The 24,016-nt window shown below is 44.3% G+C and overlaps 1 protein-coding gene across 6 annotated transcripts in view; it reads right to left on the minus strand.

Annotated features, from left to right (window-relative positions):
* Window positions 1-6,220: 6,220 nt before the first annotated feature.
* The window catches only part of MPPED2 (metallophosphoesterase domain containing 2), a 170,688-nt gene continuing 152,892 nt past the window's right edge, over window positions 6,221-24,016 (minus strand). For all 6 annotated transcript variants that reach the window (XM_032413864.1, XM_032413861.1, XM_032413862.1 and 3 more), the window contains exons 5-7: window positions 13,672-13,787; window positions 10,214-10,327; window positions 6,221-7,607 (exon numbers count right to left, since the gene is read on the minus strand). In XM_032413864.1, coding sequence (XP_032269755.1) covers window positions 7,489-7,607; window positions 10,214-10,327; window positions 13,672-13,787 — 349 coding nt within the window. In that variant the 3' untranslated portion in view covers window positions 6,221-7,488. The remainder of the gene's footprint in view (window positions 7,608-10,213; window positions 10,328-13,671; window positions 13,788-24,016) is intronic.

Below are 24,016 nucleotides of genomic sequence, written 5' to 3' on the forward strand. Positions count from 1 at the left end.
TTATTTTGGTTATTTAATCCTTTAGAAAACAACGTAAGGAAGTTCTTATCCTTCTGGACATCTTATTTGAATTCCATTGAAACAAGCCAGTCAAGGAAAAGGGTTAATTTGTTATACATTGAACGTAGTATTGTTGAAGTAGACACACACACACAGGAGATACTTTAATGCGGAAACAAAGCTGTGATAAGTATTTTTTTTCTTATTTCTATAACTTTCTCAGGTGAAACCTTCCAAGCTGTATTTTTCAACTTTTTGAGTTAAGAATTAAGAAGATAAGCATGGTATTTCAAATCTCACCACCATTTATTAATGCTACAGATAGGAGGGCTGTGTTTAACATTTCAGGATCTCTGTATTATCTGATGCTTCAAACTGTTTATCTACATTATCGCCATCATCTAATGAGACAAAAACTTCGTGGAGTGGCCCCTTCAGGTGTTTGAGTCAGTACCAGATCTTACTTAGGAGAATGCTACACTCTGCACTCTCTCAAGGAACCTTCAGCAGTTAAGAATTATCTTGATGTTCCTATTTATCTTGCATTTCTGATCTACCAATCTATGCAAAACCGAGGGGGTAGTGGCCAGATGTCTCCGGCATGGGGAGTTCAAGGAAGTGGGACAAATTGAAAGCAGGAAGGGAACTGCACTCAGGCATGTAATACCTTTTCTCTTCCTGGTAAGTGTGAGTTCAAGAGAGCTCATGGGGGAATCACTGTCCACACACAGCTTCGAAGGACAAAGCTTCTGGCTTCCATACCCCATAATGCAACCCTAGCGATCACACCCACAGGAACCCAAGCTCTTATAGCCGAAGAGTCACAGACCACAGTGGACACCTGGACCAGCTCCCCAGGAAACCCTGGTCAGAAGGATATCAGTGCAGCCCAGGCCAAAGTCACCCTCCAATACAAGTGGAAAACAGCATAAAGAAACATGTGCTCAGGGCAGTATTTCTCCAGAGAGCTATTTCAGATTCCACATAAGAGTAACTGGTGGCCTTGGATAAATCATTCCTCTCATTTATGTGCTGAACGGGAGAAAACAAGTCAACAACTGATGCATGCAAAAGCATTTGGAGGTGATGGATGGAGACATTATGGTGCATTTCGTCAATGGCATGCCATTAGAGAAAACCATTTCATAGAGTAAATTAAGAAAACAAACCAGCTACGTGACACACTTGGAACTGCCACTGGCCAGACCGGTTTTTCTCCTCCAGGAATGAAGCTGCATGGGATTGACATTATCATCATCACTCAGACTCCCCTTGCTAGGTTAGCTGCCAGTGCTTGTCTGAGACTTAAATCCCCAGCCTGCACGTCCCTATAACGATGGCCACTCACATAAGTGGGCAAACCTAGCACAGATCCTTTCTTTTACTGCTCTTTTGGACTATCATTTGAATCTTACTGCTATTTACCTTCGTGTGTCAATATCTTGCTTTCTTCACCAAGTTGTAAGGACCTTTCGTGACAAGAACTGAGCCTTGCAGATGAAGCTTGCTGGTATGGCACCGTGCCCGCAGTGCGCAGGAAATGGCTGCAGATTTCATCTGTCTTTAACTTCTCCTCTCTTTCTCACATACCTGGCTACTGTCTGCCCAACACGGATTAATTCATTGAGATAGCATTTCTTCGGGCATGCAGAAGAAGAGACCTGGTCGCTGACCTCAGGGAGCTCACAGGCAGACCAGCAACAATCACAACATGGAGCAGGGGGCAGTGCCCATGGGGGACACGGCAGTACCAAAAGGAGGTGTTCTGGGTATGAGCTGAGCAGGGGGATTCAGGGAAGGCTTCCAGGAAATAGGAGTCCCTTTGCAGGATTCAGTAGTTGGTACCTGAGCACTACAGCCAACGTGTGCAAGGGCATGTTGGTGAGCCCAAGCCTGGAGCATTTGGGTTCCAAGTCATTTGCCGTTTTAGAAGCTTCTACTGAAAATTTCGACCTATTCTCAAGGTCATCCACTAAGGTCAGGGCAGAAATGGGCTATGAGATTACAGGCCCCTTCCCTTGGTAAGCGGGCTCTGAGAGCACTCGGATGCACCTCATGGTAACCGTGGCTTCATAAAAACCAACGCTGATTGATGGGTGCGGGCTCTCTGCCTCTCCGTGTTTAGTCTATGGGTGCTTTTAGTACCACTGTGGCCATGCTTCTTAATGGAAATGCATTTCTCGCTCTCACCATTACCCAGATATAGATGCTCTCAGATATGAAAGGCCTTTTACCTCAAGATTTTTGTCTTGTGAGACAACCCTAATTCAGGAAGGATATAGGAGGAGTTGAGAAGAAAGCACCACAAATGTTTTGTCTTATAGTTTAGAGAGAGAGAGAGAGAGAGAGAGAGAGAGAGAGGAATTTAAAGAGTTCAGTTTATGTATGGCGTGGGTTTGTAGCTCCATTACCTTGACTTAGTCCAGTTCAAGGAATTCACTTTCTCTTGTGAAGGGCTCTGAATAACCTGGAAAAATAAGCTAAATATTTCCTTTTGCACCCCCCCACCCCTCTTTCTTTTGCTTTAAGAAGTTGTGATGGACAGCATAATAAAATCTTCCATGTATAATGATAGAGCTCTGGGCCTAGGATCCTAGTGATATTAGCATATCAACTCTGATAAATCCATCGGGAGGTAGGAATTACCCCCGTTAGGCAGGTGTGGAATCTGAGTCTCAGAGAAGTCAAGTAGCACGTCCAAGGCTACCCAGATGGTAAATGGCATTGCTGGGATTTGAAAGCAAGCACATCTGATTTCAAAGTCAGGGGCTCTTCCTGACACCCAATGTCTTCCAGACTGGACATACGCATGTAGGTCAAAACATGTGACAAAGAGCAACATCTCTGTTGTGGGAGGAGGAAAGGGGTGCCCATCAGAGTTGTTATAGGTGGACTGGTTGAGAGGAAAGAAAGTGAATCCTCATGGGAACACTTGGAGGTCAGATGCTAAGGTTTCTTTCAAATAATCAGGTTTAATAGTAATAAACTACAGATAGGCAGAGGTTGTTTTCTGCTATAAAATCACATTCTGTCTGGCCAAACTGATCTCTCCATCTTTGGTTATTCCTGAATGTCAAACTGGAAAAGCAGTTCATGCTCAAAATTAAGAACTCAAATGCCAATGTGGAGCTATCTCTTTTGATCTGCTGTGTGACCATGGTGGCGCCACTGACCCTCTCTGAACTTCTCTTGAGTTGCAGGGGCTGACTTTATGATGGGCACCAGGGAAGAGGGAGGCTTTTCTGAGAGCCTTTGGAATCAGTGTGGTTTTCTCTTCCATGGAAAGGCAAGATAGGAGCAGAAAAGTAGAGATGACATCTTGAAAAGGAAGGGAAAGTAGCTCTAAACTTCTGGAAGAACCTTGTCAGAGAGTGGACACACAGGCAGCGATCTTCCTACTTCATCACAAAGTAGGAGAAAAAACATTTTGCATTTAGAAGCTGACATCCAGAAGGGGGCCTGGAACTTTCTATAAAAGCACCTATTAAGAATGTCTGGTGCTGGAACCCTCCCCACATCCAAATGTCTCCTGCTCCAAACCCAGCAGTGTTTCCAAATGCCTCAGCTTATAGCCAATTTCTCAAAAAATTGAAGTAGACTTTAATTCACTTCGGTTTCATAATTAAATGAAAAGTAATGAAAACTTTTAGGGAAGTGGGAACAGGGCATGAAAAGATACTGAGAAACCAAAATAAAAGATGGATGTTCGGTCCTGATGGAGCAGCACAGCCTTGCTGGGGGAGGGTTGGGGGAGGGGACATTATTCTGGGCACAGCGAGTATTTTATCTGCAATTGACAAATCCCAAATCCTCCCAGCTTCTGTTTCTCCCTACTTAAGCCCTGGGTCACAGTATTTATTTACTTAAGTGACAGAGATGAAGGCAGGCTTAACGCTGGCCACCTGTCAGAAGAACAGTGACCTGCCTCTTAAGGGGGTTTCAGCAACCCCCCCTCATCTTTATAAGACAAAAGGGGATTGGGAGAAAATGTAGAGAAAAAATTCACTAATTGAGCTTGAAGGAGAGGGTGACATGGAATGTAAAGACTCCAAGGAAAGAGAGATGCTGAGATCCACGGGTGCCATTTAAAGCAACTCTAAAGAGTACAGACCCCTTCCTCTCCTGAGATTAGAAGGGATTTGCAAAATATGATACCCACACTGAAAAGTCAGGCCCCCTTAGCTGCCTCTCACAAATGCCCTTGGGGTCCTTCATATTCTTATGAAAGAGGTTCATTATAGTTTCCAAGGAATGCAAACCAATACACTTTCTCAGAAATAATGCCACCGGTGCTCTTGAGGGTGAGGAGGCAACAGACAGGTCCTGCCTGGAGAATTTCAAGGCAGCATGGGGACCTTATTTAACAAACTGGATGCCAGGCAGTGATCTCCACAGCACAACTTACGGCCACTTCATCATCATCAACCCCCTTTTACAGCGATGGGAAGTACCCAGCCGAAGGCATCTGAGCCCGTCCGAGGAGGAGCTTGGACTTGAGCAGGCACACTGGCCCCAGGCTCTGTGCTCAGACCACTACGGTGCGCTGTGTCTCAAGCAGAGAGGAAGTGGTCCAATCCGAAGGATGCTCCAACAGCTCCCACATGAGGGGTAAGACATGCCCCCAGACCCCCTATCAGTTTTCTATCAGCTCTTGAAGGGCATCAACTTTTCTAGTCCAGAGGCCAGGTGATAAAAAGGGCAGGGCTATGAATTCAGACAGACCTGGTTTTGAACCTTCCATTTTCCTAGGGAAATTTATTTAACTTTTGGAGCCTTGGTTTCCTATCTATAAAGTGGGGCTTCTGTGACCTCTCCCAGGGTTTTGTGAGGATTAGAAACAAAATATGAGACCTGCTCAGCAGAGTGCCTGGTGATGAAAGGATGGAAAGTGCCAATTTGTAAGAGCTATTTCAAATGTTCCTTTGTTAGAAGGCCCAGTGGAGAAAGCTTCAGGCCTTTGGACAGTCACCCTGGCCCTCCTGGAGGCTATTCATACATATGGAATGGTGAACCTGGACCATGAGCCGGTCTACCCTGTAGATTTAGCAGGCTGGGTTGCTTCCTGCCCCCTCACAATGGAAAGCAATTTCAGTAAGTGCTTAGCTTAATTAGTTTGGGTCCAGACGTGCTGCCAAGAGCTGTACATGCACACTTGTCATCATGATCATCCACCTGTCTCTGGAAAGCCTGCTTTTCCAGAAGTCTGAGCTTAGCTCCAGATGAAATTTCCATTCAGTCACCTCTCACTCCAGCTCCCTAGGAAGAGCCCTGAAGTCAACACCTTCTTCTATTGATGTGGCAGATCAGAGGAGGGTTGTTAACTTCCCACAGTACCTCTTTTGGCCCATCATGGCTACTATGGTCATGTGCCACTTCTGCTTGGGAAGCTCAAGCATCTGCTAGGCGAGCTCAGACCAAAGTGTCCACCACACACTCTGGGTGGCAGCCAAGACGCTTAATCAATATTAACAACTAAGATGGTTACACGTGAGTCTGAGCTGGACTTCTGGCCTAAAACATTCTCTCTACCCAGTGGGTACTGAAATCAAGGATTCTTTTCATCAGTTACACCAAGAGTCCACGAGAGAAGGAGGAAAGGAAAATCTGCCAGAATACAATCCAAGGGGCCCTGGAATGTAGACTTCTGGGCTACACTGCAGTTTCAAGATCATGCTGTTTTTCTTCAATGGCTGTTCCAGAGAATATAAAAAAGACATTACTCAGTTTACCACACCCCACTGCTGCCTGTTGAGTGCTGGCTGCCATAACATTTTAGTGATGGACATAAAGAAAGAACAGCAAGGGGGTGACAGTGACCGCTCCTGGGGACAAATGACACTGAGTAGTGGTTACTCTCTTACCCACTGGTTCACCCTCTCACCACCAAGCACACAGCCACGATAGCATCTTCAGCCTCCACTGCACGGTGACCCTTCCTATAGAAATTACAATGGCCAAGACGAAATATTCACCCTCTGAAACCCACGGCAAGATAGATGACAGTGTGATGGAAGGAAAGAGTAGACTGAGTGCCTTATCGATCTACCTGCCAGCCTGTGAATGGTGGGTAGTAAAAATTTATTGAAAATCAGGAAAAAAAAATCACTTATTCTAATTCTTCTGGAAGGCAGTACTAATGTTGCATATGAATAAATACCCGCTCCTTCCCCAGGACTAAAACCACCATCCTACCAGCCAACCCTCCAAACAGGACAGATTTAAAAATCTTGCAATTTTATTTGCATATAAAGGCCGCTAGATATAGAATATCACAATAAATTTAAAAGAAACAACTGCTTTCCTAAATTTCATTAACAAGATAACATAAAATAGAATAAAGCTCAACAGCATTTACAATGGGAAAACAGAAATGACTATTAGCGACAATATTTTGTGCTAGCGAAGATTGCATCGACACACAGTGCAAAATGGGGGGAGGGAGAGGAAGTAAGAAGACAATTCAGGGTATTTAAATATAAAGGACGACTAAGCCTCATTTTAGTTACCTTCCATTGCATCCACTTAAGTCTGTACATGCCTGTAATTGTACCTAGACTTAACTCAAGCTCTTTGAGACCTTGAGTTCTGAGAAAATGTGTCAGCCCCTTCGGACTTCTGATGCCCTGCTATAAAGCATTCCTTCGCAGTTGTCCTTGGCAATATTAAACTCCTAACTTAGCCATAATACACAAAAAATATTTATATATATATAAACCCATACTGAAAAGGAGTCTGCGCACTCAATTGTTCTTTTAACTGCATGAAATACCTGCTCTTGACAGATTCCATTTCCATATTTTTAAAGCTAAAATAATTTAAAAGAAACAAACAATGAGACCTTGTATAACCACAATATGGATCTCACTAGCTAAGCCATCCTTTGAACGAGGGCCATTTTCTTCCCTGGACGCAGCTTTCTTTATAGTGAGAGTGTGAAGAGAAGTCTTTTCCACGCCTACTTTTGCTGAAAAGATTGCTATAAATCCAGGCCAAGTCTGCAAAAAAGAAGGGTTACCAAGAAAACAACAACAACAACAAAACATCAAAAAATAAAATACTTCAAACAATACTCTTAAACAGTTGTGCAAATCTGGGTGGTTTTTAAAACACTACCTACCTGTTTCTCTCTTTTTTTTTTTTCCTTTTTCTTCCAGCTTAAAGCATATTAAAATAAGACTTTCATCACCTTTTAAAAAGAAAGCTTGGCTGTCCTTTGGCGAATACTAACAATTTACAATGGCGTGGCCTTTGAGAAAACGGAAGTCATTTTACAAATTCACAATGCTCCTTTCATTCCGAATGGACGCCCCATTAAAAAAAAAATAATAATAAAGAAGAAGCACAACCTCTAGCGACATTTGTGTTCCAGTAATTTACAAAAAGAACTCACAGGATTTGGAAATAAACAAGTAAGAGAATGTAAGTTTGTAATTAGAAAAATGGCAGTTTATAGACCTTCCCTCACATTCCAATTGGGCTTTTAGAGCTTCAGGAACCCTGTGGGTTTGGAAGGTCAAATATAATTGGAGGGTTGGTCGGCTGAAAGCTGACTGTACACGTTGAGGCATTGATGTACGTTGTATAACCGTCGGTCATAATGCCGTAACCTGTGGAGACAGAGTGTCATGCTTACTGCAATATATACAAATGACAGTGACTCAGTGCTGAGCTGTCAGGCAAGGAAAACTAAAAAAATCTTTGCCAGTGGGCAGTGAGATGAGATTCAATGAAGCCTCCCCAGATGATAACAGCTTTCAGAAGCTGCCTTCCAATTACATTCTGTTTTCTTTAAAGGGAGAATCCTCTACTTCAAAGAAAAGTGATTCCTTTTTTCCTTATTTAAGCATTAGATTTGTCAGGGAAAGACTGTGATTTCTTTACTTGTGAGAATAAAGAAAAAACATTTTTTCCCTCTTTTTAAAATATGATTTTCATTTCAAAGCCCTGCATTAATTACTGAGTTCTAGGAACAGAAAGAGTAACGTAAGAGACTCCTCAGGGTACCCACATCCAAACCCCAGATGGGCTTTGGGACAGGTGAGGAGGGAAAGAGCACTGCATTGGGATTCAGGAGGGGTGGATGCTCAGGTTCCTTATCTATGAGATAATCTCTAAACTGCCTCAATGAAAGTTAACAATATGTGATCTTATCTCCCTCCAATTGTGTGGCGTTGGTGCTGAGTTCCCTTTCATTCAAATAAGTCAAGTAATCAAATATCCAAGTGATTTGCAGAGACCGCGCCACAGGATCGAGCAAAAACACTTCCCACATGGCAGTATATAAATCTCTTGTGACCTATTGGAAGGAAGCTAAGGAAGTTTTTCTGGGTCTTTCGTATGTATGTCCCTTTTATAATTTTTAATTTGTTGAAATTTTTAACACGTTTGCAAGTTTGCACATTTCCCTGGATACCTTATATCTACCTTAGAGTCTCTGCATTGAAGTTTGTAATTCTGTGTTGGTCTCAGGCTCTTATGGAATAGAAAAATATGCACGTGAAAAATTAAATTACCAGGACTTACAGAAATAACTGAGGTTTTTTTTCCTCTTTCCATTTGCTAAAATTTGTCCAAGTAAGCCTGTGGAGAGCTTAATGAGGGTCAATGGAAAAATCTCTTAAGAAAAGAAAAGAGGCATTTAAAATGTGCACTGTTTAGTTCTGGGGTCATAAAGTCTTGTTATCTCTCTCCATCAAGAGGTTGGTATGTGCCCTCCCTCTGCCCTCTTCAGCTGTCTTAAGTGAATAAAAGTGAGACAAGTTTATTTGAATATGATCTCCTGCCTTTTAAGCAAGTTTATTATTTTGGGACATCAGTGGAATTCCCCAATTGTCTGGCTAGTTTAAAGCTAATTAATGATTAAAAAAACAAAAAACAAAAACACGGATGAAATACAAACTCATAGGCATGCTGCAGGAATTCAAGCCTGATAACCGTCCCCAGAAATGCCAGTTAGACATGAGCTCCCATCCCCCATCCCCCCGCCAATCCTGGATCATGCCTTAGAGAAATGCCCCCTTTTCTGGGACTACAGCTCAAAGTCAGGGTAGGATGATGCCCACTCTTGGGAAGCTGCACCCCTGCATTCCATGTGCTCGGCTGGTGCCTGCACTTGGAGCACGATGAATTTTCTTAGGCACCAGTAGGATGATTTTCAATGCATATGCTTTTAATTCCATGCCTAACCCGGAAGCCAATGGATTTGTGGGCTTTGAAAAACACACTTCATTTTTTTGCTTCATCAGACACGTAGGCCTAAACAACTCGCCTGCAGATTCCTAAACGACTCCAGAGGACAAGCTGAAAGCAGAAGCTGGAGAAAATACGGCAGCTGCCTATCTAAAGGCACCCCCAGCACACAAACCCTCGGAACCAGGAGAGACCAGCAGGGCCAGAAAAGCGAAGACCTGCTGAAAGACAGCTTTGTAGCTGTCTAAAAACCCTAGCTTAAAAAGGAAGGAAAAACAAAACCTAGAACCGTAAAGTTTCTGGGAGGCTTTCAGGTTCTGTGAACTCGACTCCAGCTTACCATGAAAGGCAGAACTAGAGGCAACTGGACCAGTTCCCATTAAGGCGAGATTTAATCATTCTGTTTAGCCTCAGCCTGACCTAAGAACGCCGATAATTTCTGAGAAGTCTGAAATGGTTTTCTGAGGTTAGGAAGGAAATAACTACCTGCAAATGTGCAGTTCCTGCCACTTCTGTTCTGTAACTTTCACTGCGTGTCCCAAGTTATTTGCTTCAGAGAATGCCTTGTCTTCCTGGGTCTTCATATGCGTTCCATATGAAACAGTATTTACAGGTAGAAAGAGGTCATGGAAGTTATTTAGTCTAATATCTAGGCCATTTCTTCTAACTATCTTAAAGAAAAAAAAATTGTCCTTTTTGACCTCAGGGCTCCTCTACAGTGGTGGTTAGCAAACGTTCCTCGTCAGAGCCCTGAGATTCCAGAAGTTGCCTGGAGGAGTGCTGGGTTTTCCGGAAGGTGAACCAGACCTGGTTCTTTCTCTCCACTCTGCTTAAAAGAGAGCAGCTCCGTATAAAATCTGTATCAGCTTTTCAGGCAGGTGTTTCTCCTAATCCTTCATCTTATATAAGGGTTCTACCACTGGTAAAAGTTGCTCCAGTCATTCCCAGGGTAGCCAAGGTCCCCATTCTGGAATGAGATCATGGCTAATGACACATCTGGTGAACTCCTTTCGTCTGGTCTTACCTTCATGGATTCCACCAAATACATGGAGTTTGGGTCGAACTCGCCTCTGGACCGTGTTTAAAAGCTCCACGCAGCCCACTCTTTGAAGCTCCTTTGGAACCCAGTCTCGAAAGCCTACGGGCAAAATGCAATCAATACTCTTAATTTTCCTTCTTCAGGTAAGGTTTCATTTAGACTTTCAGGAAGCCATAACTCACAGAAGGTTTATTACATTATCTGTAATCCTAGCCTCTCCATTAAAGCTCACAATGGCTTTTAAGTAACTTTTCACTTGTCACTTTGTCTTCTTTAGGTTCTTGAAAAAAAATTTTTTTTTTTTTGGTTTCCATTTTTTTTTTTCCTTCCTGTTAATTAACATTTTTTTTTTTTTCCTGTAAGGGATTTGATTTATGCAGCCCCGGTTTCAAATCTTCATGGGCCTAATGACATTTATTCCCGGCAGTCCCGCAATATCTCTTTCTTTGAATATTCAGTTACTTTCTCCTTTTTTATTACATCTTTCTTATAGCAGTTTACTTCTAAGATGGCTCAGAGAAGACAGGCTTAGGAGAGGCTGTCCGTAAACTGGCCACCAGATACCTGGCTCTCCTTAGGTACATCAACTCTTAACCTTTGGTGGTTCCTGCTGACCAAAGCTTGGAACTGTCAAGCTCCTCCTGCAGTCTCATCTCTAGCAATAGGCAACAACGTGACCTCGTGGTGGCATCCCGTAAGCTGGGGCTAATTGACTACCTTTAAAGTAAAAGCCACTTACTTCTATGCTTAATGCAGAAAATCCATAAAGACTGACATCAATTATAGCACAAGTCAGGTATCTGAATGATTATGGTCAGAAATGGAACCCATATGCCTCAGCAGGATGGGTGTAAAGAAGGCAGGTGGGACTAACAGCTAAATCGCCATCAGTGGGAATCCATACCATAGCTCCATTAGGTGATTTCTACTATTTAGAAATGATCGGGCAGAAAGCGACAGACAAGCTTATTCCACTTTGGCAAAACTGTAGAAACGAAAATAGAGCATCTCTGTAAAAATATGTTACCTGGGATGTGGGAGGGGGAGTGGTTGGAAAGAACATCAGATGAAAAAGGGGGGCCCTATAAAAATTCAACCAGGGGTTTCAAAACTCTGTTAAAGGAAAAAATCCTTAATCCACAGTGATCGGCATATTCCCTCATGAATGTGTTCTTCTCAAAGGGGGAAAATATCTTACTCATATACGATCAACCTGAGAAGGCATCCTGCTTCTACCATAATAGTAAAGTCTTATAGAGAGATGGCTTTCCTTCTCAGCAGGACAGAATTCAAGGCCAATCTCCATCCCACACCCCAATCCAGCATTTTCACAAGAACCCCGATAATGCACTGATTAAGGTTCAACTTCACCGTGCCTGACCTTTTATTTTGGAACTCCTTGATGAAGAACTCACTTTGCTATATGCACAGCCACTCTCTGGATTACTCCATGTTTGCTACAAAGAGAGGGACGGTAGCCTCCCTATGGAAAGTTCCTGGGATGTCTGAATTCTTCGGAGGCTAGAATTCAGACTTATTACTACTGTCACTGGCTTCTGTACCAAAATTAATGGCTTGATGAAACTGTGAATCAATTGTTCTGTTCAAAGTTGTGTTCCAAATAACACTTGAGTCATGTAGATGTTTCTGTGCTGAGAATATCCAAGTCTTATTTACAATAAACAGCCTAAGGGGAATCATGTCTGTACCCAGGAGGCTGCTCAGGCCAAGGATCAAGTTGGCTGGGATGCTCTCTCTGTAGGTCTCGCTGGGCAACTCACGCTGATCAGAATATTTAGCTAGCAATTCAGGAGTTAGTCTCTAATGACTGCAAAATAGGGAAATTAATTAATTACGGATGATACATGTTGTTGGTAAGTATAATCTTTTAAAACATGGGATGCGACAGGATGGAATAGGGAAAAAAGCATGGGGATGGTGATTCTGAAATATTGAAAAAGTCAGGAATTGCTAGATCTTGTGCAAATCTGGACAATTTCCCTATCTGCAACAAGGTTGGCTCCTCTTCTCTTGCTTCTCCCTATCGTTAAAATGTACCACTATAACTCATGCCTTGGTCCTCCCTTCGGCTGTTTCTATGTGAAACGCAGAGCACTGCCTTGGTAAGGGAAAGAAAGCAGTCCTAAGTGGGTTGGAGGAAATAATATTTACAAGGATTAAATTCACAGTAGGGGACATGTGTTAGATTTTTTTATTTTTCAGGCTGACAGAGGAGGGAAGTGATATGGACAACAACCCCAAACCACGGGGAAAAATTGTGAGAATAATTTATTTTGTATTAAGTGTTTTCTTCCTTTTTCCAAACCAAACTTTGCTAGTACTGTACATTTGGACATTTAGTAGGAGCGCAGATTTCATGTTATGTGTTTTTTATCACAATTGAAGAAAAAGAAAACTCTCCTACAGAAAGTGAAGTATCTGAATGTCCTGAGGACACCTTTGTTGGACAGGAAGGGTCCTGGCATAATAGATACCAGACAGATGGGGACCAAGGTGATAGGAGCATTTGAAAAATGTTCTGTGGCTAAGCCAAAGAGATAACAAGTTCTTGAATAATTAAAAGATAATTATGTAAGTCAAAGAATCATCTTCTGGACCATAATCTGCGTAACTAAAGATGGCTTTGAAGCACACTGGTGGGTGATCTAAACTGGGTGTAGGTTCAAAGATTCTGTAGGATGAGTATCTTTAAGTAACTTTCAACATAAATCCTTACTTAACACCTTAGCTTTAAAAAAGAAAAAAGGACTCTTTGCTCCTATAATCAGCTCAAGTGTTAAACTTTTAAAGATTTCCTAGGAAATCTTTATGGAAAAGGAAAATGAGCTACTTTACCTTATCTTTGGGGGGAGGAGAGAGAGAGAAAGAGAAGGGGGGCAGAGGGAGAGGGAGAGAGAATCCCAAGCAGACTCCGTGCTGAGCACGGAGCCCAATGGGGGGCTCAATCCCACTACCCGAGCCAAAACCAAGAGCCAAATGCTTAACCAACTGTGCCACCCAAACACCCCAAATGAGCTACTTTAAACAAAAGTTTCCATCATTTCATTCCTTCGCAAGCCCGCTGGTTGGGAGGTCTATGTCTATGTCTTCCTTCCATTCCCCACTCCACCTCCCTCACCCCTAAGTGAGTACAGTTCTTAAAATAAATGATCAAGCTCAAAAGACTGTGGTACTCCATACTCATTTGATTTTCCCTGACTCAACTAAATAAAAAAATTTAATTTCAAGAACACCTGTAAGCCCAGCAGAACTGCTGAGTTTAATTATCATACTGGTTTCTTTTAAAGACATTGACTTTTCTTTTTGTGTTCACTTTTTATTTTTTGAAGGAAAACGATTATATCCCTGAAGCATTTATTATGTTTTATTATTATGAAAAAAGGCATCTCTTATGACAAAAGGACAACCTTTGCTTCACTTACCTAGAGGAGGTCCGTGGGTCATGAGTATGTCAATGCCCTCAGGGATGAGGTTCCACTTGTCCAGCAGAGACTGACCTCTGGGCAGGTTAAAGCCCCATCCATTAAACCACGGGGTCCTTTGGGGGAGATAATGCACACGATATCAGGCCAGCAGAGCCGCGTTTCCGCTCTACAATATTTCTCTCTCGCACATTCCCCGCACGGTTTGCATTGCTCTCTTTTCTCTTTTTGATGGTTGGCCCTGGCAGCAGGATGCTTTTTTGTTGACTGCTTCAAAACCAGGGCATTTGAAAGCAAGTGTGGAGCCGGCGAATTGTTCAACCAGAAAGGGGCACAAGAGTCTTTACAGTGGAGACTTTCCCAGCAGACCTCTATCAAAATTTTAACAATGCTTTGTCTTCTCCCCTAAATCTCCATGCTTCCTAAGATGCCTAGTCCCAATCCAAAGCATTTCCACCCTTCCTGCAGTATCTCAGAGATCAGAAATTCCATCAGTACTCCTTCCTCCCCATCACTGTGACACTGCTTCCCCAGAAGGATTCTTACTAGCCTCCCTGGCGAAAAGGCAAGTGCTCTGAAGGCACAGCGTGAACCCCTGTACAGGGAGATGTTCTGAACAGCCTGGACTGGGAACGCTGAAAAAATATCGGGGCTCTGACAGGTGAGAGGGGGGACAGGGAACAAAGAGCAAATGTGGGCTTTTCCTCCTGTCATTAAAAGGAAAATCTGGGGGGTCATTCTGGAATCCGCTCTCCTGGCAGGGAAGGTAAGCAGTCTACCCTCTTGGAAACTTCTGCTTCACGAATGAGTTTCTGAGACTGACTGCTTCATGCAGAAGTGAGTGGGGTTTTGGTCCATCCTGTGAGCACCTCTAATTGGAGCTGAACATGCGTGTACCATTTATAATAACATGAGAATAACCAATTTTTCTCTACAAATACTACTGGCTAAATCACATCAGAGCAAAGCAGTTCCCAGTGCTGTCCTACTCCCGAACATCTAGCTATAACCTTTATTTTCTGAAAATGACTCTTTCCCCTTCTGTAGGAAAACTCCAATTTGCTAGTGCATACATGCAAAAGACAAGCTGGTCAATTTTCTGGCTAAGCTGAACTTTCCATGCCTACTGAGAGGTGACCCTGTGTCCAAGGCAACCTGGTCAATCACAGCTAACCAAATGAGGTCACTCTTATTTAAAGCCAGTCATGGGCCAGACTATCAGACCCTGTCAAGACTCAGAACTCAGAATGGTGGGGGGTATGTATAGGTAAGGACAGGGTGAAAGGAGGCCAACTGAAAACCATGTGAAAATCCATCTCACAAATGAGAACCTCAGTTCCCACTGAGGCACTTGAAAGAAAGTTCCAGAGATAACAGACTGTGTGGCCCCAGCTAAAAAAGTGAAACCAAGAAAGTATCTGACCTGGTTCCTAGAATTATTGTCCAAGTTCCTAAGCCATCCTCAGGGGCTTACTTATAATACCAATAATAACTTTCAAAGCTATTAATTGTTGAGGGCTTACTCTGTTTGGTCAAGGAACTATTCTAAACACTTTGTTTGTATTAACACATTCAAATTTCACAACGAGCTCATGAGGTAGCTACTAGTATTAACTCCATTTTACAGATGAGGAAACCGAGGCACAGAGCGTTCAAGTAAACATAACCAATAAACTGGACATGAACCCCAACAATCTGATTCCAAAACCCATACTCTTAGCCATCACACAACTCCTCTTCTGACATGGTACTTGAATTAACTTCCTACCTGCTCTGGGTGAGCCCGTACTCTTTTAAGTTTGAGTGTCTTGTTGCTTGAAGCCAAATGAGCTCTGAACTGGGATCAGGTGCATGGTTCTGAAATCCAGCAATGAGATGGGGAGTGGACACCCATGGTTTCTGCCTGCCCAGCTCTTTCACCCTTCTTTTGGTAATGGCATCTGAATTTTCTTTGGAGAACCTCTCCCTCCCCCTCTCAGTACATGTGCTGTGCTAAGGCTGACTCATCGCTGCTCTAGGATCTCTCTGAACAGAGACTGGTCTAGGGATGTACATATGACCAAGCTGGGAGTCATCCTCAGGCTTTTGCTGGTGCTACTGAAAAAGAGCCCATGGGTTCCTCTCTGGGATCCTGGGATCCTTGTGTAGGCTTGGAATTGCCTGGGAGCTTTGTCTCAGCCACCATGCTGACAGCCTGTGCTTGAGGGTCAAACCATTACAAAAAAAAAAAAAAAAAGAAAAAAAGAAAAAAGCCAAGCAAAGAAACAAATGTACCCAGAGGATCTTGTTGGACATATGGATCCAGCTGTGCCTAAAGCCAATCACACATTTCCTTCCAAGTATATAAGCTAATAAAATATTTTTCTTTTTATTAACTTGAGTTAGGTTCTGTTTCCACAAGTGAAAGAGTCCTAATACATAAAACTGTTGTATTTAGCTTAAAAATGACCTCTGTACTTACGGGAGGCAACAATGTCTGCACCCACTCCCACCCCAAAGATGTCCATGTCCTGATCCCCGGAACCTGTGAATATATTACCCTACCTGGCAAAAGGAATTAAGGATGCTGATGATGGAGTTCGGGAGCTCATCATGCTGACCTTAAAACGGGGGAGATTATCCTGGATTATCTAGGGGGTAATCACATGGGCCACCCAAGGCGGAGGAGGGAGGCAGAAGAGGAGAATGGAGTGATGTCATGTAAGAAGGACTCAACCTGCTGTTGCTGGGCTCTGCATGTGAAGGAGGAGGAACAGAAGCCAAGGGACGTGGGCAGCCTCCAGAAGCTGGAAAAGTTAAGGAAAGAAAAGGAATTCTCCCACAGAGCCCCCAGGGAAAACAAACAAACAAACAAACAGAGCCCCGCTGACATCCAGAGTTTAGCCTAGTGAAACCCATGTCAGGCTTCTGACCAGCCAACTGGAAGACCATAAATAGGTTCACTAAACTTGGGGTGATTTGTTACAGCAACGAACAGGACACTAATACAGTCCCTAACAGGTCTGAGCCGGCTGGCTCTACCCTCCAGGAGCTGTAAGTGGCGCCGGGTCTCACGAAGCACACGTGCAATCAATCAGCACAGATCTTGGCAGCCACACTGCTTTGCTCAGCTAAACGCTGTGCTCTGGGTTTCCTCGGAGGAAAAGGCAGTGCTTGCTTTCTTATCCCGGTCTGCTAGGGAGGCACAGACATCACAGGCCTGGGGGTAATGCCAGGTGGGCCCTTTCAGGGCTCAATTAGTCCATCTTGCTTGCGTTTATCTTCTAGGACTTCCTATCTTCAGGTTCTTAAACATTTTCATTAGAGTCTGAAAGAGACCTTTCCCAGTTTGGGATGCCCATCCTTCCCGTTCATTTTACCGTGACCCCTTTCCACGATCTGTCTTAAAAGTAAAAAGAAAAAAAAAATGCAAGTTCAAAACCCAGTGAAAACTCAGTGAGCATTTTGGCATGAGAGAGAGAAAAATAAGCAAAAACATCTGTTTTCCTAGATTTTGAAAACAAGCTTCTGGGCCTATGGTTTCTGTCTGAATGGCAAATAAAGAAGGCTTGAAAGAGTCCCAAGCACACCCAAGTAGTTGGTACAATGAGTAGTTGGTACTCTGATTTCGCTGCTAGAGTCTGTCTGTGGGCAGTCAGCCTCTGGACCCCCAGGTCATCCCAGGGGATTCCAAAGTCAAAGGAACAAGACTTCAATTTTCAGTCTTTCTAATTTTCTCTCACAGGGTCTTCTCGGGAAGCCCATAGCCCTAGTACCCCAGGAAGTGCTCAGTTTTGTAAGTGCTTTGCAAGAACAAGACAAACCCATTGTCTTTGGAGACCCCAAATTTCATTTGGTTAATGTTAAGCTTGTGACAAAATCCAGAAGTTTCCAAGTTAAGGGTAAACTTTAAAAATATCTGGCTTTCATTTTGACTCAAACCTGTATGTATGTGTATGAGACTGAGACAGAATTTAAATTATAAGAAAAGGAACATTTATCAAGGCCCTGATATGCTTTACACAGAGGTTTTACATAGACTATTAAACTTAATTACTCATAACAATCCTTGAATTATTATTAACAATCCTTGAATACTGCCAGCTCTATTTTTAGATAAAAAGGCTGAAGATCAGTGATCTCCAGTAACTTGTCAATATTCCCAGGATTGGTTTAGTGGAGCCCGGATTCCAACACGGATCTGCTGGCTCCAAAGCCTCTGTTTTTCCCTTGCACAAGGCTGAACTAAAACCTGCTAGACCAATGATGGTTTTGACTCCCCACTTACAGAGTAAAAACAGGGCTGCTCCATACAGTCTCTTAGGCTGTGCGCTGTACGACCTCAGGGGGTGCCGTGGTACTGTGTGATCGAAGTGGCTCTTAGTAAAAATGGAGTGTGACTTCAACGATGTTATTATGGCTTTTATGGGATAATTTCTCTTCCTTTAGATCCTCCAGATAAGGCCTTTTCCACAAGACAGTGGCCAGGCAATGGGAAAAGCAGCCCAGTGACGGGTTCCAGAATTATCCCAGCATGGCCATAATAAATAGGGGCACACAGAAGAGACCTGTGTGCTAATTCTCATGCTGGCATCCATTTACTAACTCACGTGAACCTCTGCTAAGAGAGGGATGGTCAGTGGGCCACTTTCCTCATCTGAAAAATGAATGAGTACATGGATTTGATTACTGGATTTCAGGATTGCTTGTAGGTTGCAGAAATCTCATGCGGGAGCCCCACACCCAAAGCAGGTTCATGCAGGGGTGCTCTGGCTGTAGGGCTGGGAAGAAGGGGCTCTGAACCTGCTCACTCACTCGGCTCCCTCCTCCTTCCTGACCTCTGCTTCTAAGCAAAGCCAGCAAAGCCCGGCACTTGATGGTCCTTCTGTGATCAAGACATCCTAACATTCGGTAAGTCTGTGCAGACTATCAATGTTCTAAATACTGTGAATCACTCTCAATGAACTGCCTAAATTGCCTATAAGGGACTGAGTCCAGTGTGGAAGAAATAGCTGCACCGAGCCGAGACCAAATGTGTCAGCATCAATGAATAATGCTTTATCCAGTTGAGTTTCAACCTGAAACATGAAACCCCAGCAGTGAGCCCATCAGGGGTTCACTGGAAAATATGTGCACAGTCGACCTCCAGAGCCCCACAATGGATTTTGTTCTGTAGCAATGGGGGGTGAGGGGGGAGAGGTGGGGGGAGGCATCCAGGGGAACAATGTCTATTGCCTCAGCCAAGGACTTAATAATTAGCTGTGACTAACAAATACCACATGGGAACCAACTTGTAAGAAAATGTCCCACAAAGCGCCCTATTGCCCGTGGGCCAATCAGAACCCGTAACCCATCCCCTTATAGAGAAGGATTCGAAAACTCTGGAAGGAAGGGGAGCACTACAGCTGCCTGAAGCCATTGGACCAAAGACTCAGATGGATGGAAGCTCTCGAAATTAGGGGCACTTGGCTTCTCGGGGCCGAAAGTCCAGGGGCAGGCGCTAAGGGAGTTAATGTAGGCAGAACTTGTTCCAAACAATGTCAACACAAAACAGGTTTTCTATATGGAAGCGGGTTGAGATGAAATCGCTGCAAAGGTCATCTGTGTTTGCAGTTCACAGAAGGGAACTGCTGGACCATAAATCTGAGGTTGGGACAGGTGAATGGCTGTTTACACTCCCCTACCCACATCAGTGGGGGTTGGGCACACCCTGGGAAAGCAGGATTTGGAAAAGAGAAGGTCCTACTTGTTCTGCTCAGATGGGGGCTACTCAGGTTCACAGCTCTGGTACGTGCTGGTCAACGTCTACAAATTCCCCATGTTCAGACAGGTCCCGGGCAGGCTGCATCCCAAAGACTCGGGATTGTTATAAACAGTCTCCTAAGTGCCTCCTGCAAAGATTAAGGCTTGGGAGCCCGGTGAGCTCCGCTGGGACTGTGCATGGAAGGTGTGAAGGGGCAAGTGCAAGGGCTCACAGCTGGTGTGCTGGCCATGCCACTTAGAGCTGCGAGGACCTGCGGGTTCTGTCGAAGTTCGCCACACTCGTTTTGGAGGCAGGAGGTACGAACATGGATTACGGAATCACAGATCAATCAAGTCCCAGGTCTACCGGCTTGTCGGTCTCCTCATCTTTCAAATAGAAACAAAATATCTGTCTACGTGGGTAAAGTGAGACAGATCATTTATGCAAAACTTTTGGCAGAATACTGGCACAGAGTGTTAATGTGCAGCTTTTAATTTATATATAGGATATATTAGCAATATACACACAGGTACATACACACACACACAGTCGCTCATGTTACTTTTTCTTTCTAGAATTTCCCAAGCTTCGGCTCATCAAATAATAGGCCCTCCTGCTCCAGACTTTTGAAGAGTCCCCAATGAATAGGCAAGCATTGCTAGATGGCGAGATAGAGCCTGATTTCCTCCAGCTGATTACTTATTAAAAGGCACTTCCTCAGCTCACTTTTGAGTGGAAGTTTTTCAAACAGGCACTCACTCGCTCGCTCGCTTGCTCAGTCTTGCATAGACAATCCTGTGGAATGTAAGAGCACAGGGCAAAACGTTAGTCAAGGCTGCTTAGCTAGCTCACAGGTGGTTAGATTTTGACAGGCTCTTAAATTGGGAAAGTTCCAGGAAGGGCGTGACTTCGGGTCCTCGGAATATTAATAACAAGGCACTCGGAGGCTCACTGGCGGCATGGACAAGCTACTAATTAACACCATCGCTGCAGCCTGGCATCTCCAGGAAGCAAGATTCAGAAGCCAGGGGCCAGTTTCCACATACACTTTCTTTTCTAAATGGCACACTTTAGGATTGCAACCTTGCTCACGCCTGGCTCTCCCAGCCGCCATCGGCCCCTCCTCGACGGCACATCACACCGGGTCCAGCAGAAGCTAATTTAACCACCGCTGGTTAAAATCACACCGCACTTCACAGCCCCCTTCACATGCCATGAAGCTGTCATGATAATTCTTGATCTCTAGCTCACCTGACAGCTCAGCCCTCCCTTGACTGCAAAGCTTCCCATAAGTTAGAAATAGCAGTTTCTCTAGTACCAGATGTGTCATCCTGAATATCCAGACGAAAGGCAGGCACCTGCCCCACTCCCTTCCTTGCCTCCTTTGCTCTTCTTAGCTCTGGAGTTTGTGAGGAAGCCAGCCTTCTCTCCCAAGTCCCTCCACTTGGCAGCCTGGAAAGTACCCTTCCGTGCAATTAAAAAGATACTCTGCATTAGCCCATGGAGGAACGTCACACCTTGTGCAGCGAGGAGACCCACACACACCAGTTGCCGAGGCTAGGAGAGAGAGGGACAGCTTAACTTCGGGGCAAGATTTACAGCCCCGTGCAGCTGCCTGGGAAGCCCGCCTGGCCCAAACCACAGGCTCAGCTGCCTCAAAGGGGCAGTGCCGGCTTCTCTCTCACCCCAGCTGTCTAGTCCCATCTCTTCCCTGTGACTTTGTAATGCGCTCTTTCCTTATGAGGGCCCTGGGATGACAACACATACTGTTCTGATAAAGGGCAGGCCGGGGTGAATAATGCGGTCTGCATGCTGGGGACAGCATGGGAACAAATCTCACCTGAGGGGGTCACCTGAGGCCCCTGAGCTGTGAGCAGGGCCTTCACAAACCAAAGGCCTGCGGTCTTTACAAACACGCCAATTGTGACCCTTTTTCGGTAACGAATAAGGGAACAAGTATCAGAATTAAGCCTCTGCTACCCATTTTCCTTTCCCCTGCTGGAAAGGAGATGGTGTAAGTGGAGTTTGCTTTAGGAACCAAGAAAAAAACCAAACCCACTACGACCTGTTTTCGAACCTGGTGTGCCTTGAATTGTTAAAAGTAACATTAAAGCTTCTGTTGCCTTCCCATTGAGCGGTGTGGGAGACTCCACTCATCTGTCATGCGAAGAGCCTGACAGGGCAGAGGAGGGGTCACAGCAGGACCTCTGTCTTGGGGAGCAGGTGAAGCAGATTTGGGGCATGCCCAGGTGCATCCAGAAACAGCATTTTGTTTTGTGGCTGAGGAAATTAGAGGACCAATACCAGGGTGCCCGGACCAGAAAATGGGCCCTGCATTGCTCTTTAACCCCCATTAGGGAGAATTCCTCAAAGAGGGTATCAGCCAACTCTCCCGGGTTTAAAAGAAAAACGGAGGCTCAGTGGATGGCAAGGAGTAGAAAAGAAAAGGAGCATTCCTCTTTTTTTCTTTTTTGGTGATTTTTAAAATTGTGGTAAACTATATATAACGTGAAACTTACGACTTCAGCCATTTTTTTTTAAAAGTGTATAATTCAGTGGCATTCAATACACTCACAGTGTTGAGCAACCATGGCCACCATCCAGCTCCAGAACTTTCTCATCATCCCAAACAGAAGCTCTGTGCCCACGAACAACCATTCCCTCTCTCCGTACCCTCCCCCCAGACCCTGGCAACCACCATTCCACTTTGTGTCTCTGTGAACGTGACTACTGCAGGTGTCTCACGGAGGAAGAATCCTGCCACATTTGTCCTTTTGGGTCTGGCTTCTTTCCCTTGGTACAATGTGTTCATGGCTCATCCGCACGGTAGCATGTATCAGAAATCCACTCCTTTTTATGGCTCAATACTATCCCATCGTGTAGCTATACATCATACAATTTTTCATTTAAGGTTTCTGAAAGTCTAGGATGTGTCAGGCACTAAGCTTGGCCACAGGGAGACATGGGGTCCCTTGCTTTGGGAAGTGTGAGGTTACTGAGTTGAACGCCCAGGGAGGATGGGCTCAGTCTGGTACTTGTGGGGCAATTACTCATTCAACAAACATAACCTGGATGCCTGTCGTGAGCTAGGTTCTGGCAAGGTAGGTGCTGGGAATCCAAAATTGAATACAGTTTCCAGGATAAACCCACAGCTCACCATCTCACAGGTAAGGCTGCCCTGGATAGAAGCCCTTCATTTCTAAGTACTCTAATTCCAGAGGAACGTGGGGAACACCAGAATGATCTGAGAATTCATCCAGCAATTTCAAGGGAAGACTGGCCCCCAGGCCACCAGGTGACCGGGAGCATACTTGGCAGCACTTTTGGGGGAGGTTTCCTTCCATTTCCTCCTGCATACTCCTTAATAAGGCTGGGCAGCTGAAGCCAGGGCCACAAAACACAAAACCACATCCTACTGAAGACTGAGCTTGTGAGGGCAATGTGTGTCACATGCCTGGCTGGTTCCAAAGCACAGGACAGACAGGATGGGAGGAGACAGGAAGATTGCCAAGTACTCAGGCAACTTGGCAGAGAGCACGTGTACCTCCCCCTCCTCCTTTTCTACCCTGCAGACGTGTCACAGAAACCTAGTAGGTAGAGGAAGGGTTTCCTAACTCAGATTTCCCAAAAGAGCAAGAAAAGGAGGAAAAGTGGGTTCAGAATTAATGGCATTTTGTCTTGGTACATAGTGAACTCAAGAACTGCTGTTAACAGGCGGGATGGCCTGATGAAATCTGGGCCCCCAACCAGAGGATATTACAACATTTTATTAGGCTTAGTTTATTTGAGAATGTGTCTGTATGAGTGTGCATTGTCACACATTTATGTTGATAATGCTGGTTTCTTTTTATACTATTTCATTTTGGGGGGGCCTCACGGGGCAATAGCTGGGGAGGTTCACACTGGCAAGAAAGCCTGCCACCTGAAAAATAGATCCCAAAAGAATAAGTAATAAGTGGACAATAAAATACCATGCAGTCATTCATTAACCATAACAAGGAAGACTGGAAGTTCGGTGACTTCAGTCTGGTTCACCACTGTATCCCTAGCACCCGGAACAAAGCAGACGCTTAAGTATTTGTCAACTGAATTAAGAGGGACCATTCATAAAGGGTTTGTAACTTCATGAAAAAATGTGTCTACCTTGATGGTCAATGGAGAAGCAAAGTATTAATTTGCATATCAGTATGAATTCAAGTATGCAAAAAATGCTTAGAAAAAAGACACAGACCAACACACTGAATGGTTATCTTGGGGGTGGGAGGAGGATTAGGGATGATTTTTTTCCCTTCTGTTTGTCTACTATTTTCTACTTTTTCACTACTGATTAATATCATTTGGAAAGAAATAATTATTTGGTGTAAAATCTTCATACAGCCAAATGCAAGTTGGATATGGATGGACAGATTCATTGTCTACTTAGACTCTACTCGGACTGCGAGGCAGTTTCCCCAGGGGGTGGAGCACTGTGGGGATGTTTGCTCAGGAGGCTGACAGGGCTTGCTTTCTTTCTCTCCCCTCCCCACAAGACAGTTTGTGGGAAGAGAAAGGCATCTTTAGCAGCAGAAGTCTTTTATTCATTCAGGTAATTCAATACATGTTTACTGAGCACCTGCTATCTGC

Source organism: Phoca vitulina, unplaced genomic scaffold (assembly GCF_004348235.1).
Source record: "Phoca vitulina isolate PV1807 unplaced genomic scaffold, GSC_HSeal_1.0 scaffold16, whole genome shotgun sequence".
In the NCBI taxonomy this organism is placed as follows: domain Eukaryota; kingdom Metazoa; phylum Chordata; class Mammalia; order Carnivora; family Phocidae; genus Phoca; species Phoca vitulina.